The 18,172-nt window shown below is 40.5% G+C and overlaps 1 protein-coding gene across 12 annotated transcripts in view; it reads left to right on the top strand.

The window, feature by feature from the left end:
* The window catches only part of LOC102454172 (contactin-4), a 731,510-nt gene that overhangs the window by 360,194 nt on the left and 353,144 nt on the right, over window positions 1-18,172 (top strand). For all 12 annotated transcript variants that reach the window (XM_075938683.1, XM_075938679.1, XM_075938672.1 and 9 more), the window contains one exon: window positions 14,980-15,118. In XM_075938683.1, coding sequence (XP_075794798.1) covers window positions 15,064-15,118 — 55 coding nt within the window. In that variant the 5' untranslated portion in view covers window positions 14,980-15,063. The remainder of the gene's footprint in view (window positions 1-14,979; window positions 15,119-18,172) is intronic.

Below are 18,172 nucleotides of genomic sequence, written 5' to 3' on the forward strand. Positions count from 1 at the left end.
ACCATGTGTTACTCTCTGTAATATGTTCACATCATCACGTAAACTGTTTCTTTTACTAATGGAGCCTCTTTGTAAACCACCATATATTTTAAATAAATAAATACATCCTGACATATGGAGAGCAATGCACACAGATGGAGCTGAATGTGCCACAAGACTGTTTCTCTTTTTATCCGTTCAGTTGCTTTCCTTGGTCTTCTAAAAGTTCAACTGGTGAATGAAGAAGAGTTGTAGGAAGTGACGGAATCTTACTCTTCGATCGTACGACTGGGTTTGTTTATCACATCGTTGGTCGGTAGTTTTGCTTAGCTGAATCCCAAGAGATTCTGTATGAGTGAGTCAACTCAGTAGGATTTGCTGGCAATTGGAACCTCAAAGGATTTGGATCCGCTGTGCTGTTCTTCTGGGAATGCTCTTTTCATGAGCTATATCCCTGTGATACAGAATAGTAGAAATGATATAAGTCAGTATCTCTAGCTTGAATTTGTTTGAGGTGGTGTACTGAACTTTGTGACAGCCTACGGCAGATGTGCAATTGAGAGAGGAAACCTCATATGCAACGCATACCAAAGACCAAAAAAGTCTGACAAACATAAATGACTAGGGTGAGCTGGAAACTTGTTTCTTGTGGTGTTAAAACGTCTTGAGATTTAATGAAATGAAGTCTCTATCTAGTCCGTGAAAATAAATGCCCAGAAGAGAAAACTAGACAGCAAATTTGATGGGTTTTTTAAAGATATTCAAATGTATGTTATAAAGAGTATCTCTCTCCCATTTATGATGAACACATTCTGTAAATGTGGTACATATAAAGTTGTAAATCATTTGCTTTATCAGCAACCAAATATTAAAATGCATTTTATAATAGAGTTTTGGAGAGGATAATTTCAGCAAATTAACTTGAGATATTTTGGTATCTGACAAATATGCTGTGAGAATAACAAAAGCAAGTAGAATATAGTGAGAGATGCCACTGGTATTCTGCCATTACTTTTTTATCTCCTGGCTATCTCCCCCCTCTCTCTCTCTCCTTTTTTTAATTTTTTTTTAATGTGAAAGGACTGTCTATGAAAGACCAATGTTGCATAACAATTTTTACCTGGATATTCACAGCAATACAATGAGAGGGTTAAAAATCAAGTCCTGGGTTTTCAAGAATTTAAGCTCCATAAAGAAACTTTAAAGAATATAGTTTCTGTGACGACTTGGAATTCATGGGCCATACATTGAAAGCAGCTTCCATTTTGGCACATCATGATTTGTGTGGGTCACAAGATGTCACCAGTGGAAAATGAGCATGTATCATTTAGTGAAACATAGTCTACAGTTGCTGCCTAAACCTTGACACTATTGGAAAATGGTGGCTGCCTACTTACAGTGTGCTTCATGAAGAGAGAATCTTGTTTATGTTCTGTAAACTTCACAGATTGCCAGTTTATTTCTGACTGAAACTCATGCCCTTAGAAGTCTTGCATTGTGTGAATCATGGACAATATTCAAAACCATCTGAACCATCTCTTCTTGTTATCAACTCCTAACTAATTATTCCTGTGTGACTCTTGCCAGCACACTCACAAAGATGTCTAGCCTCCACACAATCTTGATGAAGAAAAACGTGAGGCAGATGCTTCCTTACACAATGCCGTGTAGTCTAGGGAAAGGTACACCAAACTGACTTGTGGCTGCATCATTTTGTTAATATTTCTGTGATCTTGCCAACCCACAGCCTCATACAAGGTGACTATCTTCCACCCATTTCACAGACCAGAGTGTCCCACAAGGATACCTCAGACATAGTAAGGGGTAGGATCCAGGTATCTGATATAAGACAGCTAAAGCTCATTTGCTCTAGCATACAGCCTTTTGGAAGGACTGTGCCAAATTAGGTGCTTCTGTAACCCAGAACAACTTCTATTGGATGTATCATAGATAAATGTTTGACTGCTATTGCTGATGCTAACAGATATGTTTAAAAGACAGAGGCTCACTCTTTTTATATCCAGATGTCCCACATTCATTTTCTGTTCACAACCCAAACAGACAGAGGTGTTACCTTTGGCTATGATATTCTGTCTATAGCCACTAGATCATATACTGTTTCCAGAGCTAGGAGCAGGAATACCGAGGCCCAGAATTTTTCTGCTGTCTTGCCCAAAAAAAAAAAAAAAAAAAAAAAAAAAGTAGTGCATCCCACTGACAAACTATATGTTGTGTTTCCTTGCATTAGTGGTCCGCATATAAGAAATCTGCATCTTTTTTACCCCACCACTTATGTCGCTAGTGAAAGTAGATGTGTGGTGTGAAACTGAAGGTTGTGAGTTTTTAAACCTTATGGAGGATTTACGTGGACTTTATATATAAAGATACACATTTTTAAATGTTAGTACAACGACTATAGAGTAATAGCTGAGATTATTATACATTGACTTAAGAAATTACTTTGAATATTATGTTAATATTTGTTTTGTTCTTTCAGTTTTACTGTTTGTCTTTCGATTAATGGAAGTCACCTTTAATTTCCCATGTTTGAGATGAAAAACAATGTGTAGGAGATTTTGTCAGTGTCCCCAGAGACTGTAAGACCCAATCTGTGCAGGATACTTTGTCAGAACATGACTTAGTAAATTTAACTTTCCAGAAAGCATGCCTTGTTCTCAAAGGCATTACATGAATACTTACAGGGGACTGGGTACCTCAGTATACTAATAAGACACTATAGAACCCCTCACTGATGTTCACTGGTTTGCATTCTGTTCAACTAAGCAGTAATGTGAAGTTGTTTCCAACTAATCAGTTTTTTGTGGCCCAAAATGAGAGTAGTTTTGTGGTTCCTAATTCCGACTCTTCAGGGAACAGTCCCTCTCTCACTGTGTGTCTGTGCAACACCTAGCACAGTAGTGTCATGATATTGGTTGGGTCTTCTAACAAGAGCTCCTGCAGGCCAAAACCATCTTTTGATAAATTTGCAATTTGGCATTACTGTAATTGTTGCATACTTTCAGGGTGGACAGGGTGAGTTAAACATAAAATGATTTTTTAAAACTTATGTTTTCGAAACAAAATCATGACCTTTTTTGTCAGACTCGTGATCACTTAAATGAAAAACTGTATTTGGGATGAACCCTTGACTCGGGAATTCAATTCCTTCCCTTGGTTTAAAAGAGCCAGGGTTTGTGACTTTCAGGGAACTAGAAAGATTCTCTCTTTCTCCCAAAGTTTCGCAGGGATATGTGTGGAGTAGGGAAGGGAAAGAAAAATAATGATTTGGAAGGACTTTGCTTATTTTTTTCAGTTTAAAATAATTCTACAGCACTTGCATGCTTAGTCCACACTTCTTTATTTGGGAATAAATTATGTTATGCATACAAAGTAGGAGAAAGTGCGTATATCCTACCAGACAAGCTGAATGTTTATGTAAAAAAAAATTTTCAGGTCCTGTTCTGATTAATATTCTGAAATTTTAAATCAGGAAGAATCAGACAAAGCATTATAGGAACTAACATACTGTCTCTGAAGATCTGATCTTATATGAGCATTCTTTATACACTCAAGGAGCAGTGTGACAAATTGAGTAAGAACTGTTAATTGAAGTAAGAGTTTGCAGGCGGAGGCCCTCCATAATCATCACAACAACAGAATGCTTCTGAAATACGACTCAGATAATTTGTGCCATTTGTGTCTCATTTATTTCTTACTCAACAAATTGGAAAAAATAAATTAAAACATTTGATTACAGAACTTAGAAACAACTCACACTCATGAGGTCTTTTTTTTCCTCAAAAGTGGTTTGTTGGGTTTTCACATCATTCAGCCCTTTGTTATTCTCAACAGGTAACCAGAACAACTGATACAGATTAGACCATGAAGGGTACGTCTAGACTACAAGCCTATTTCAAAAGAGAGCGTCTAGACTACAAGCAGATATTTCAAAAAAGCGAGCCACTTTTTCGGAAGACAGTCTAGACGCTTTCTTTCGAAAAAGCACAGTTTGCATTCAATAGCGCCTTTTTTCGAAAGTGTACTTTACCGCAATCGAAAAAACTGCCACATTCTTTCGATTTACTTTCAAAAGAACATGGCTGCAGTATAGACACACGTGAAGTTTTTTTTAAAAAAGGCTACTTTTTTTTGGAAAAACCCTGTAATCTAGATACACTTGAACTGATACAGATTCATCCTGTTTTCATGAAACATTGGTTTATTTTCAGCCTTTTTCCATGAAAATGGAATACTTTTGTGTCCGTTCATGGTCTAATCTGAAAAGTCAGTAATTTTGTAATGCCACCCAGCTGCAACACTGACTATTGATTGCGTCATGTAAAGCCAAACAATATTTCACTATTTTTTCTCTAACCTTTTTGGCACCAAGTAGCCACTGAATAATCTATTCAAGATGATAGAATCAGGATGGTAAATATTAAACTTATCCCACACATTCCAAGCTGTCTGTTACATTGTTTGTTTTAAGCATGTGTCAAACAGAGAAAGAAGGAGGCACAAGAATCTGCTCTTGGGAAGATCCTTGTCATTACAAGCCTATAGCCAAGTCTATAAAAACAGGAAAATTGTACAAGGCTGAGCAAAGTACCAAAGGAGACCCTGTGATGCAGCTGCTAGAGGGGAGGATTGGGAGGTATCTTGGGTTCTGCTACTGACTCTTGTGATCTTGCTAAATACCACCGTGCAATGCACTGTTTACATGTCTTGCCTTTATAGCTCTGTGTTCCATAGAATTGTGCTCTATGGAACCCTTTCACAGGGATTTATTTGAAGGAAGAATGGGACCAGACTGGGCCACTGTGTGACAGGCATGATGCCAATGGAGGGGAGGAGGAAAAGGGGCAACTGCCCTGTGGTCTAGTTGTTTCAAAAGGGTCTGGGACTCCTGGCCACGGCTGCTGCTATTGCAACAGCAGCAGCATCTGGAGCCCTGGGCCCCTTAAATCAATTCTTGAGCTCCATGCATCCCACTCTGGGCAATGCTAAGGAATGGGGGAAGTGATGCATGCTCCGGGTTGCGCTGAAGGATGCCTAGGGGAACTATCCCCACCTCTTTTGCCCAAGGCCCCACCCCTTTTGCCTGAGGCCCCACACCTTCTGGGGACGGGGAGCTGGGCCTCCCCCTCCCCACCCTGCCCAGTGGCTCGGTGACTCTGTCAGCCCCACTGCTTATGACTGCACAGACCCTAGCTGTGTATGTGGTGAACAGTTCAATGGGGCACTGCCATACTTAGGCTGTAGTAGTGGCTATTGAGAGGCTCGCCTCTGTTTGTACGGGAGGAATCTTTGCTCCCAATAAAACATTGCTGTACAAAACCCTTGTATTCCTGGTTGGGTGTGGGGAGGAGGGATGACTAGTGTTTGACTCATGTTGCATCCTGAATTTCTGAGTATGAAAATGACTGTTTCTGATCAAAAAAGACCCATGGCTTTCGGGGGTTGCTGTTACATGGCTTGGAAGCTAGTCTGTAAAAAGAGATGAATCTACTCTTAAATCTTTGTGCTACTCACTGCACTGAGTTGAGAGCTGTGAAAATCGTAGGGTACTTGCTACTTTAAATGTGACAACTCATATATTAAGTTTTAGAGTGTTTTGTGCTTACCCTTAGCTCCTCTTTTGTGTAGGTGATTAAAAATGCCTGTTGCTGTCTGTATGTTCAACATGCTTCATTAACAGTGATTTATTTTGGAGTTTAGGGGAATTGGCACTCTGTAGCACACCAATGGGTAGAAGAAAAAACAAACGTGAGATGATTGCTAAGAAATGTGTCTTGCTACTAGTACTTTAACTGAGAGCCAGAGGCATTGTGCAAATTTGATTTCTGAATGTCTGCAAAGTGGAGGGTTTTTATGAAGGACTATTTGTTTCATCAAAGATTATGTGATTCATTTACAGTGGAGGGAGGCGGGAAGGAGAAGGAATTCCATATATTAGTGTTCTCTTTCTGTACAATGTGAACTCACCAGCTCAAGTGCCCTGAAGGCTAAAGGCCTGTTTTGTTTTGTTTTGATGTGTTTGGTTTTCTATTCAGAAGCACTAGGCACCCACAGCTGCAGTTGAAACTAATGAGACCAATGTGTGTTCAGCATCCCTGGAAAAACAATCCCTAAATGCCTCAACATCTATGTACATCTTGTTTTTCAATACCTTACCATGCTCAAAGCGTGTATAGTCAACTTTGTCTGTTAAAATCTAATTACAAAGAAAGGCTTCTTTCAACACAAATTGCTACTGATGGTGGCATTTCCAAAAAGTAAGGTTAAAAAAGCATCTGCACAGGTGTTTCAATGTGCTGTGTTTCAGAGAAGATATAATTAGAGTATCAATCATGTGTGTGTCATTTTCATAGCTTAAAAAAATGCACGATACTTGGACTCCACAGATATTTCCTTTTAAGAATAAGAATTTCTTAGATGAGTTTACAGGATTAATGCATTCCCTTCCAGAAGTGATACCAAAGGCTTTAATTACAAAAGAAAGCATAGAAATTAGAGAAGAGAAGGATCTTTTCAGCTATCAAATCCATTGCCAAGGCTTGGCTGTTTCCTGTTCTAAGGTGTTAATCTAAACACACATACTAATAATTACAGTACCAACACAGCTGTGAGCAATGGGCCGACTGGCATAAATAATGACTATGCATGTGAGAAAAGGTTTTCAGGATCAGGCTCATTGATATGGGAGAAGACTCTGGGATTCTAAGGGTAGGAAAATAAAGTAGTATCTTAGACACCATCAGATTGTAAATATTGATGAATGTTGTTTCTAATGATGCACTTGCTCCCTGTACCCCTCTCTCTCTCTCTCTCTCTCTCTCTCTCTCTCTCTCTCTCTCTCTCTCTCTCTCTCTCTCTCTCTCTCTCTCTCTCTCTCTCTCTCTCTCTCTCTCTCTCTCCATATATTTACTTTTTCTTCCTCTCACAATTGCATTATTTCTATTAGAAGATTTTCTCATAACCCATTAGTTGTCACATTTAATAAATAGGGTGGGTATTTGCGCATGAAATGCCAGTGTCGGACTGGCATGCCAAAAGTCCAAGTGCCGGTTGCAACGGGACTTCTAGGAAAGCTGTTATATAGTACCAGAAAGATAATGCTTCTGAAACTGTAATATCATTCCAGGAAATAATTGCTTTCAGCAACAGCATTTATGGGAATTACTTCAAAACATGGTACAGGTTGGACTTCTCTAGCCTGGGATTCACTGATCCATCAATATCCGTGGTCTGGCACTGTTGGGGACCCTGTGTGTGCTCTGGTGCAGCAGGGCCACAGATGTTGCTAGACCAGAGAGCCAGGTGACATCTGGAAGTGGTGCCCAGGGACAGGGGCAGCAATTCCTGGAAGCTGGAGCTAGGGGCTTGAACCAGGTGGTGGTAGCAAGGCTGGGGTCAGTGGCTGGGAGCAGCAGAGCTCTGTCTGGGCTGATGGCAGAGAATCAGTGACACAAGGTCAGAGCCTAGTTGCTAGAGCTGGTGGCTGGGAGCGGAGCCCATCAGGGAGCTGGCATCCAGTAGCTGGGGTTGGAGTTGGAGCTCAACAGCTGGAGTTGGGGATTGGAGCCTAGAGGCCAGGTAGGGAGGTCAGGGATTAGCAGCTGGAAGCAGAGCCCGGTGTCCAGGTCCAGCAAATGCCATGGTTCGAGACCAGTCAGGTCCCGAGGGTGCCAGATTAGGAAGGTCCAACCTGTACTGGTCCATGAGTTTAGTAAATTTCTAATATCTGCTTACATCACCACAAGGAATGCATTATAAAATAGTTACTAAACTTAATATACTTCCTCCCTTATATATGCATAAACTTTCCTGTGAGATTTGTGGACATTCTGAAGGAGACAAGTGCCATCTGTAGGCAGGTCTTTAACATCACAAATGATGAGAATTTCAGCTTTGATTATGCCACGCTGTCTGGAGCAGACTCCCCATACTACTTGTACATTCTATAATTAGATTTCACCAACCCAATAACCAATGTGAATTCCTGAGGTACCATAAAAGTCTTACCACATAGTCACAGATGGTTCCCTTGGTCATTCCAGTCCCTCATGCCACCCACATAAGTATGACTAGTGATAACTGATTCCCATATACCCAAGATTAGTGAAGATTCAGGCTGCTTCCAGTCCCAAGAGCCCAGTCACATAGCCTAGGTCAATGTATACCTCAGATCTCACACAAAAGACAATGGTCGTAGCAAATAAAAGAGTTATTTACAGGTTAAAACAGACAAATTGTATAAACAAGTGAGTTGCAGTCTGTGGTTCCAAAAGGTGACTGACATGTAGTAATCTGTCAGAACTCAATGTCTTTTAAGGTTGACCCAGGATGACCTTGGGAATCTCTGCTTGTTTCCTAGCAGCAGACTTGTTCAATCAGCAAAGAGATGAAGAATTTTGATGTCAGGTATCTGTATTTCCACAATTCAAGCCGAGGGGATAAGCTACTTTGCATGTGGCACCTTCACAAGTGTAATCTTTGTATTATGATGTATTACAGCAGCCCACTTAATAGTGATGGAGATGAAAGAACCCTCTTCCTGCCTGGGCTGACAAATTCAGAAAAAGGCATTTTTACAGTTATGAAGCAAAACTTCTATATTACCTTACAGCATATGATACAGCCATTACAAACAAGAATAATTCATGTAGCAATGAATATGTGTTTTATGGTCTTATCACTAAATACATCTTTGCAAGTCTAACTTGCATCTTGGGGTGTGTCTAAAATACATGGCTCCATCGATGGAGCCATGTAGATTAGGCTGATCGGCAAAGGGAAATGAAGCCGCGATTTAAAAAATCACGGCTTCATTTAAATTTAAATGGCTGCCGCGCTGAGCCGACAGCTGATCAGCTGTTTGTCGGCTCAGCGCGCTACTCTGGACGCTCCCGCACCGACCTGAAAGCCCTTTATCGACCTCCCCATTGTGCCTTGAGGTTTACCGGGGAGGTCGATAAAGGGCTTTCATGTCGGCAGGGGAGTCTCGAGACTAGCACGCTGAGCCGACAAACAGCTGATCAGATGTTTGTCGGCTCAGCGCAGCAGCCATTTAAATTTAAATGAAGCCACGATTATTTAAATGGGGGCTTCATTTCCCTTTGCCAAACAAACAAATCTACATGGCTCCATCGACGGAGCCATGTAGTTTAGACGTACCCTTGGATTCAAAGGGGTAGCTGAGTTAGTCTATAACAGGAAAAACTTAACAACAAATAGTCTGGTAGCACTTTAAAGACTAACAAAACATGTAGATGGTATCATGTGTACTCCAGTCACCTGAAGAAGTGGGCTGTGCCCACGAAAGCTCATGATACCATCTACAGGTTTTGTTAGTCTTTAAAGTGCTACCAGACTATTCGTTGTTTTTTAAAGTTTTTCTTGTATCTTGGATAATGCTAACATGTAGATGAGCTTGTGTGGTTTCTAGCTATGAATTTGTCCATGATCATCTGAAGCCTACAACTTTGGCAAGAACTCACACCTGGTCTACTAGCATCACAGTTTACTTCAAAATATCTCTCCATTACAGCAAACTTTGACAGTTGCTGATTACATTCAAAAGGCTGAAATAAGCAGAATTTCAGGGAGATTTTCAAAGATTCCATTGTATCTGAGAAATCACTGTGCTGCATTCTAATAAATATCTGTCTCATAAGTTTGTTTTCCATTTCAACCAGGACAGTTCATTGTGATGTTTAAATTATTTTATAGATGAGAAAGAAGACACCATCTTGAATGCCATTCTTAAATATTTAGAAGTAATTTATGGCAATAAGTTTGTGTCAGTCAATGATCTACTTTTCTCTTTCATTTTCCCTGTGTATTTAAAGTTTCTATACAAATTTTGAAAATGTGAACAAAGATCTATCTGCATTCTGTGGTATGATGAATACTTGAAAGTCTCCTTATTACTTTGTCTCACTATGGCCAGACACAAAATTACTATGAAAGGTCCAAATTACTCCCTGGTTTCTGGACACCAGAATTTCTGAAAGTAGGAGGGTAGTGCTTATGACTGCCATGGCATATTCTGAGGTTTCTTTCAGAAGAAGCACCTTCACAGGAGGAGTTAGAAATAGCAGGATGAGCCTCCTAAATGATAGAGTGCCATTTGGCTGCTTTCCAATGCCTATAGAAAAACAAGGAAGAAAACGTACAGAAGAATAATCTGGTTAGCATAGATGTTCGAGATGTGATATGAATGGCTGTATCTGGCAGCTGCAAGCCAGAACACCATGCATCTAGTTCCAGTTCTGGCAGTGACTTGGTTGTTCATCAAATTTGATTGAGTTGCCAACAAACTTATCCCCAAAGCCCACTGAATCAATGGAAGACCTTCAGTCGGCTTTTTGGATGAAGCTTCTATTACCAGCAAGAGTAAGTTTCAGGGTTCTCAAAGTACCAAAACACGCTGCACAGGTATCTGTCAAACACAAGCAGTTTATTTTCTGACAGCTATCAGCTGTGCCTCTTAATTAAAAGAACAGCATGATAGGAAAAGCGGCATTTTGTATCTCTTCTGCAAGCTGGGAACCCCGTTTCAGCTGCGGATGAAGCAGGAGACTGTCTTGGCTTCCAAGGCACTGGTACCAAAGCCCATCAGTGAGGTTCAAATTGTTGTGCCCCGGTGCAGCTTTAAATACAGTGTTTCTACCTTTTTGGCAGTTTAGATATTTCCAGGAGTTACTCATTACTTGCTGATGTATGGCTTAGCTGTTAACTATCCATCTGGAACTGATCTGGTTCTACTTGTCCTTTGGCCTTGTTTGCATGATCAGTACATTAGGGTAAACAGGATTGTTTATATGTTCCTGCCATTCACCCTTATCTACAACTTGTTTTTGCTATACTGGCACCATTGCTTATCTTAAATGGTGTATGTTCCTAGAGACTTGCTTCTGGCTCATCAGATATAGGGAAAAGGGGAAGGTGGGAATGCATGTCTCCCCATCCCTAAACTTACACATACACAGTTCTTCCACAATTAATCCCTACAGCTTCTAGCCTCAGTATTCTCAGTATGTCATCTGTAAAATGGAAGCTATAATTCTTTTCCTCACAGAGATGCATGTGAACCACTTGGAAAGTTGTTTCTTGAAAATCATACTAAAGACTGACAGGGTGAATGTGTTCCAGGAACCTTGTAATTTACATCTACACAGTGGAGCTATTTCGGGTCTTTAAACGCACCCGTTATTTCAAAATAGCGTTTTGAAATAATGGGTACACTATTCCAGCATCCCTGTAACCCTTGTTCCACGAGGGTTAAGGGATTTGTTGAAATAGCACTTTTTAAAATTTGGCACTGGGTAGACAGCACCCTTAATGCCAATTGGCAAGGGGCAAAGAATTGGTGTATAGGGTACAGATATCTCCTGGGTCTGCTATTTGCATTCTAGTCCACAAAAGAATGTGATGTGAAGTCTCAAATAAAAGCCAGTGTCACACTGGTTGTCATTTTGAAATGCATGTACGCATGTTGTGTAAGGAGTTATGTATTTACACTGAAAATTATGACATTCATTGAATGTTAATGAAGGATTGTGGGAACTTCAAAGAAGAAAATTAATAGGAAAGCAAGCAGTTGTGGGAAAGGGAGAGGTGACATATCTTGAGCTGCTAATGAAGGGTTGCTTTAGTATATACAAGGAACATCTTTTTCATCCTTCCAAGGAATTAAATGGGCAATGAGTTTACTGCATGGGGATGGGATTACAACCAGGCTTGGTTGAAATCTTGGAGAGAACTTTGGATGAGAAAAGTTTCTTGCAGACAAGACAACTCCTTGCTGGTGGTTTGGTCTCTAGAATGCATGTTGTGATTTTGTTTTGCGTGTAACCATTTTGTTTCTGATATTCCTACTCACTTTCACTTCAGTCTCTGTCCTTTGATAATACAAAATATTTTTGCTTTCACTGTAGATATATCTCAGAGGTATGGTAATAAGCAGAGAAATTACCCGGAGTAAAAATCTTATAATTTGGTATGTATTGTCATTGGGAACAGAGGGCCTGGTATTTTTGAGAGTATTCAATGGATAAGAGGTGGGATACATAGATAAGACTTCATGCTAAAGTCAGGTGTTGATGAGGCACCTCAGCAACTTTGTATCCCTGTGGCTCTCATAGTTAGTCTTTCTGTATGCTAATAACTGTGTTTTTATGGCATGTGTCTGTATGTGCATTGGAGATATTTTTTGGAAATAGGATACCACAATTAATTTAACCTACCTTTGGCCTTCTTAATTAGGTACCAAAGTAAATGCTACATGTTAATTATTATTCTCAAATTTCACTCAGTTTACTACATGAAATGAGCAGAATAATCCTAAAGATACCTGCTTATTGGTGAGAGTACATTGTTGGGAAACCAGAATGCTAAGAAAAAATTCACAACATGATGTTGAACATAGAGTAAAATTCTAAGCCTGTTACACTGATTTCAATAGGAAATAACTTTCTTGAATTCTGTGGTGTTACCCTGTATTAATGTTACTGTAACAGAGGGCACAATTTGGCACATAGAGCATAACAAGCCTTTTACCAAGTATGAAATCTGTATTACAAAATTGGGTATTTTTCCTCATTAATTGCTACGATAGAGAATTGGCTCAATGTGTTAGATCAATTCGGAGGTCAGTGATGACATTTTTTAAAATAAAATTAATTATTAATACCCTAATCATTCACTTAAGATTTTATTAGTTTCATTGATCAGCCCTTTCTGCCTATCTACAGCAGTCTAATCACCATGCATGTCAGTATATCTGAATATATTCAATTAGTTTTCACCCTCTTCAAATTATATCTCCAGATCATAAGATAAAGATTCCTAGTCTTCTCTGCGCATAGAACCTGACTTTATTAGAAGAATCTTATCAATTTTAACTCACCAAAGCAACCAGGGACTTCTAATGATACCACTTCACTTTCTATTAGTTCATGCAATTTGTCTTGTAAACATGAAGGCCCCTTAACTTTCAGACGTCAGAGATATGAATAAATGATAAGAATGTATGATTTGGTTGGTTTATTGATTTATAATTTTTAAATGCCTGCTGCAGTTATTTCCGGAGAGGAACCCTATATAGAGAAGGGGTATTTTCTCCCCCTAATTTGTAATGGAGATTAGAGTGCCAAGAAAAGATCAGGTTTCATTTGAAAATGCTTGGTTGCTAAGTTCACTAAGAGTTTCCAGTGTGTTTTAGGTTCCTTACCTGAGCATGCCCAGCAAGGTGGATGCTTTAGAAAAACTTCCCAGAGAGAGGATGGGTGTAAAAGTCATGCTCTTCAGACAATTTATTACCTTAAGACAGATTGATGTAACTCTTAAATGTTTTTCAGCCCTGTGATCCTTGGCTGGCCTGATAGTCTAGTGGTAACACAACATGCAGTCATGCAGGAAATCTGAGTTTAGGAATGAGTGCCAAGATGACTGTCACTGCAAGGTCATGAGGAGAGAGAGAAAGAGTCCTGATTTGATAGGCAGAGAGAAGGCCTCACCACCCTCTAGAGCAGGGGCAGACAAACTTTTTGGCCTGAAGGCCACATCAGGTATGGAAATTGTGTGGAGGGCCAGGTAGAAAGGCTGGGGGAGTCAGTGCCTCTCCAAATAGCCAGGCCTGGCCCAGCCCCTGCCCTCTACCCTGCTCCCCCTGCTTCCTGCCACCTGACCCTCTAGAACCCCAGACTTCAACCAATTCCTCTGCTCCCCACTCCCTGACCAGTGCCTGGGACTTCCCTCATCTTATCCAACCTCCATGCTCCCTTCCCTCAACGAACCCTATCCTAGGATCTTTGTTTCCATCCAACTCCCATCCCCTCCACCCGACCATGCTGCCCAGAGGATCAGGGCTGGCAGTACAGCACCTGTGCCATCCACTGTTGAGTTTGTAGTGAAGGGGACAGAAGCAGAAGAAGCTGGGGACTTGCCACCCCTACTTGCCTGAGAATTGGGCTAGCTCCTCCCAGAAAGACTGCCTTGATCCCACTCCCTCATGGGAGCCCGGGGCCTGGACAGAGGGATCCCATGGTTTGGATGTGGCCTGTGGGCCATAGTTTTCCCTCTCTCTGTTCTAGAGTCAGTCTCCTTTGGACAGTGACATTTACAATTTCTGTAGGTAGCTACAGTTTTGCTGACGTACTTGGAAGTTGCCAAATTGTTAAGAGGGATAATACTAATTCTTTCATCTTCAAAGTGTTTTACATAAATGATGAACTAATCACAGCACCCTCATGGGAAATGTGAGGGAGAGAAGCTAAAATGCCTTGTCCAAGGTAACAGAGAAAGTGGAGGATGCAGAACCAAGATTATGTCACAAGAGTCTGATTCTCAGTTCTATGCTCAGATCACTTAAAGTACGTCTACATTTGCTCCCTAGTTCAAGCTAGGGATGCAAATATAGGCGACCGAAATTGCTAATGAAGTGCGGATTTAAATATCCCGCGCTTCATTAGCATGATCTCACTGGCACGTTACTCCACGCAACAGCTGATTTGAACCAGGAAGTGCACGCCAGGACAGGTTAGTTCGAACCAAACCCGTTAGTTCGAACCAAGGGGTTTGGTTCGAACTAACGCATCCCAGCGCACACTTTCACTTTAGAATCAGCTGTTGAGCGGAGTAACGTGCTGGCGAGATCATGCTAATGAAGTGTGGGATATTTAAATCCTCACTTCATTAGCAATTTCAGTCACCTACATTTGCATCCCTAGCTCAAACTAGGGAGCAAGTGTAGACGTACCCTTAGACAGCCCCTCTCACAAATACATTGCTCAAACATACTCGGTAATACCCAAACATACTCTGTAAATCCTCTTTTTTGTTGTGCAGATCCCGACTGATTTTATAAAGCAACAATTTCTCTCTCCCTCCAGGGGTTAATTTCATTTAGCTCACATGGAAAGATGTGCTCTCCCAGTATAAAGAACTGTAATCCTAAATCTCATTGCAATGTATCTCTCTTTTTCTCCTCCACAGATTAAAGGTGTGTAAACTCAAAAGAAGCAGCATCCTATTCACTAGTTATTGGACTCGAGCCTCCTTTAACCTCGAAAACTGAAAATGAGGTTGCTATGGGAACTGCTCATGCTGCAATCATTCATGTTGGGCCTTGCAGGTAAAGTGTCACTTTAAAACTTTTTGATTTAAAAATGTCTCTGTATTTTGCACTAATTCAAAAGTACAGCGAGTTTTGTATGCCCGTGATAAAAGTTAGATTCCATTCTCTGACCTGTCTTTACAAAGGCTGCTGAACCAATGCTCTCAACTTGCTTCTTTAATATTGATTAGTATCTCCCAAACTCGACCCTGCTATTTCAGATAACAGTTCTAACCATTTTTAATTGAGTTGCTATTGACAAAAGCTATCTTTTGCCCATGTTCCATGCCAAGCAGTTCAATGCTCAGTTAAACACTGGTATAATATAAACAGGCCCACAGACAGCAATTCTGGGCTCCAGGGCAAAACAATCAATCACATTCCCGCCTGTCCCTCCCTCCCCACAAGCTGTGCTCACATGAGAGATGTTAGCAACTTTTGCTCCAGACATTCTTTTTCCAGTATTCATGTCTCACAACCAAAATGTAATGTGGGTATGAGTGTTGTATGTAGTTAGATTGTATTTCATATGGACACTGATTTTAGATCCACACATTTTTATTCAGGCATGCTAATATTGTGTTGTTGGTAGCTATCCTCTTGTTGATGTCATCTTCATAGACGTTTTCATACAATAGAGTCCAACTACGAGAAACTGTGTATTTGCGCAATGTCTATACTATTATCGATTAGCTTTGCTTCTTTCTTGATTTCTTCCTTGGTTTTGACTTTTGTTCCTTCATTTTTAAGTCCCGTTCTATGGCGGTTGTGTACAGATAGTTGCTATTTCTTGGTTGTATTCCTCTATGGGAACAGTAATTATGATATTTTCTGCAAAGTCAAGGTGATTGATAATTTCCCCTCATTAATCTTCAGGCTCCACCAATCCTCCTGAGGGAGTTGATCAAGATTTTTTCTTAAGTGTACAGAAAAATTATTGGACTGCATATGCATCCCTATTTGACTCCAGTTTTCACTTAAAACCACTCTGTCAGCTTGCTGCTAGCTCATAGTGCATGCCAAGCTATATTATACAGACTCTGCAGTATTTAAATCAACTTGCTGCTAAAAGCATACTGCTTGATTATGTGCCACAGAGCCCTTCTGGTAGCAGAGTTGAATACTTTTAAGTCAATGAATGTGAAACAGGCATTCGTTGAACTCTGTGGGTGTGTCTAGACTACAGGGTTTTGGTTTTTTTTAAAAGTGGCCTTATTTCAAAAAAACTTTCCCTGCATCTAGACTGCAAACTTCCCCTGCATTTAGACTGTGTTCTTTTGAAATTAAATCAAAAGAACGTGGCGGTTTTGTCAACTGCGTTAAACCTCATTTTACGAGGAATACCACCTTTTTTTGAAAATGCTCTTTCGAAAAAAGGTGTCCTTGAATGCTAACAGGGCTTTATCGAAAGAGAGTATCCAGACTGCCTGGGTGCTCTCTTTTGAAAAAGTGACTCACTTTTTCAAAAGAAGTAGTTGCAGTCTAGAAGCTCTCTTTCGAAAGATGCTTTTTCAAAAGATTCTGTCTAATGAAATAGCTAATGAAATTTTTCTTTCCATCTTTTAAGCTTATAATCTTTATCTAATATATAGTTTTTCTAAACATCATGCACCTGAATTGTTTCAAGTGTTAACTTCTCTGATAGTAATCTGATTTTTTGAAAAAACCTTCTTGAATTCCTTTTGAACATACTTTAATTGCCCATGCTAGTCTTGCTTAGCCTTTTTATCCATTCTTTTTTTAGGATATTGTTGTGTTTCTGTATGGCTATGTCTACACTACCTGTTGTGTCAGAAGAGGCAATGCAAGTGAAGCACTGATTAGAATTTTCTCGTGCTTCATTTGCATAATCTAGTCCAATCCATTTTTGTGCAAGACATTTTTGCGCAAAAACATGCAGTATGGATGTGTCCATTTTGTGCAAAAACCCCATTTAGTGCTAGATCCTTATGCCTCTCTGGGAGGGGCATAAGGATCTTGCACAAAAAGGTTGTTTTTGTGCAAAATGGTCACGTCCACACTGCATGTTTTTGTGCAAAAACCTCTTGAACAAAAACAGATTGGACTAGATTATGCAAATGAAGCACGAGAAAATGCTAATCAGTGCTTCATTTACATTGCCTCTTCTGACAAAACACGTAGTGTAGACATAGCCTATTTGTTTGCTGTTCAGGACAGTCTTTAGCTTTCACATTTTCTTGATACACTTCCCTTTCCTTCCTGATGCATTTTTTTATCTGTGCTATCACCCAGCCTTTCCTCTTTGGAATTACCTCATCTCTAAAACCTCCTATGCTTGTGGCACAAATAAGGTTTTTTTGCCTCTGCCAAGAGCTGCTCTACTGTTTGATGTGACATCTGTATAAGAAGATTAAAATGGCCATAGATTGCATTCTGAAAGTTCACCATCATCATGTCTGTATTTTTGAAAGCTTTGGTGTTAAAACCTGTCTCTTTTTGGGGGGGTTTTGCAAAATGTTAAAGTATTATGTCGGATCCTGACTGTGGTGATCACTGTCCAATAATTTGAGTTACATTTAGGCTTCTATATGTAAGCGGGGGAATGGTCCTGCTCTTGTGGGGAACTTTCCTGGCTTCTATACACCCCGGTGAAATGAACCAGCGAAAGGATCTGAGTCCCCGCTCCCACTTCCTTTTCCCCACGGCTCCCTGATCCTGAGGGCTCCCCCTCCACTCTCCTGAGTAGCAGAGCCCTTGAAACCCCAACAAGGCTGGGCCCAGGTTTCCTGGGGCTTAATCCCTGACCTTGTAGTCACTAGGGGCAGGAGTTAGGGTGTCCCCACTCCGAGGTGCTCTCTTTACACTGCAGGCCTTCTTGGCCCAGTGATCACTTCATAAGGTTCAAAGCAAATACAATTTATTAAACATCAACTGATTAAAGAGAATAGAATAAGAAACAATGAGAATGGTTAAATGGGAACACACAGCCCTGCTCTGTAGCACAGGGACATCAACACAGCAGTCTGCAGAGTGTAAGGACAGTTCACAGTCTCTTCCTTAGAAGCCCTGGATGTGCTGCAAGGGGCTGCAGGCTGGACACGCTTGCACTGG

The sequence above is a fragment of the Pelodiscus sinensis genome, chromosome 11 (assembly GCF_049634645.1).
Source record: "Pelodiscus sinensis isolate JC-2024 chromosome 11, ASM4963464v1, whole genome shotgun sequence".
Classification (NCBI taxonomy): domain Eukaryota; kingdom Metazoa; phylum Chordata; order Testudines; family Trionychidae; genus Pelodiscus; species Pelodiscus sinensis.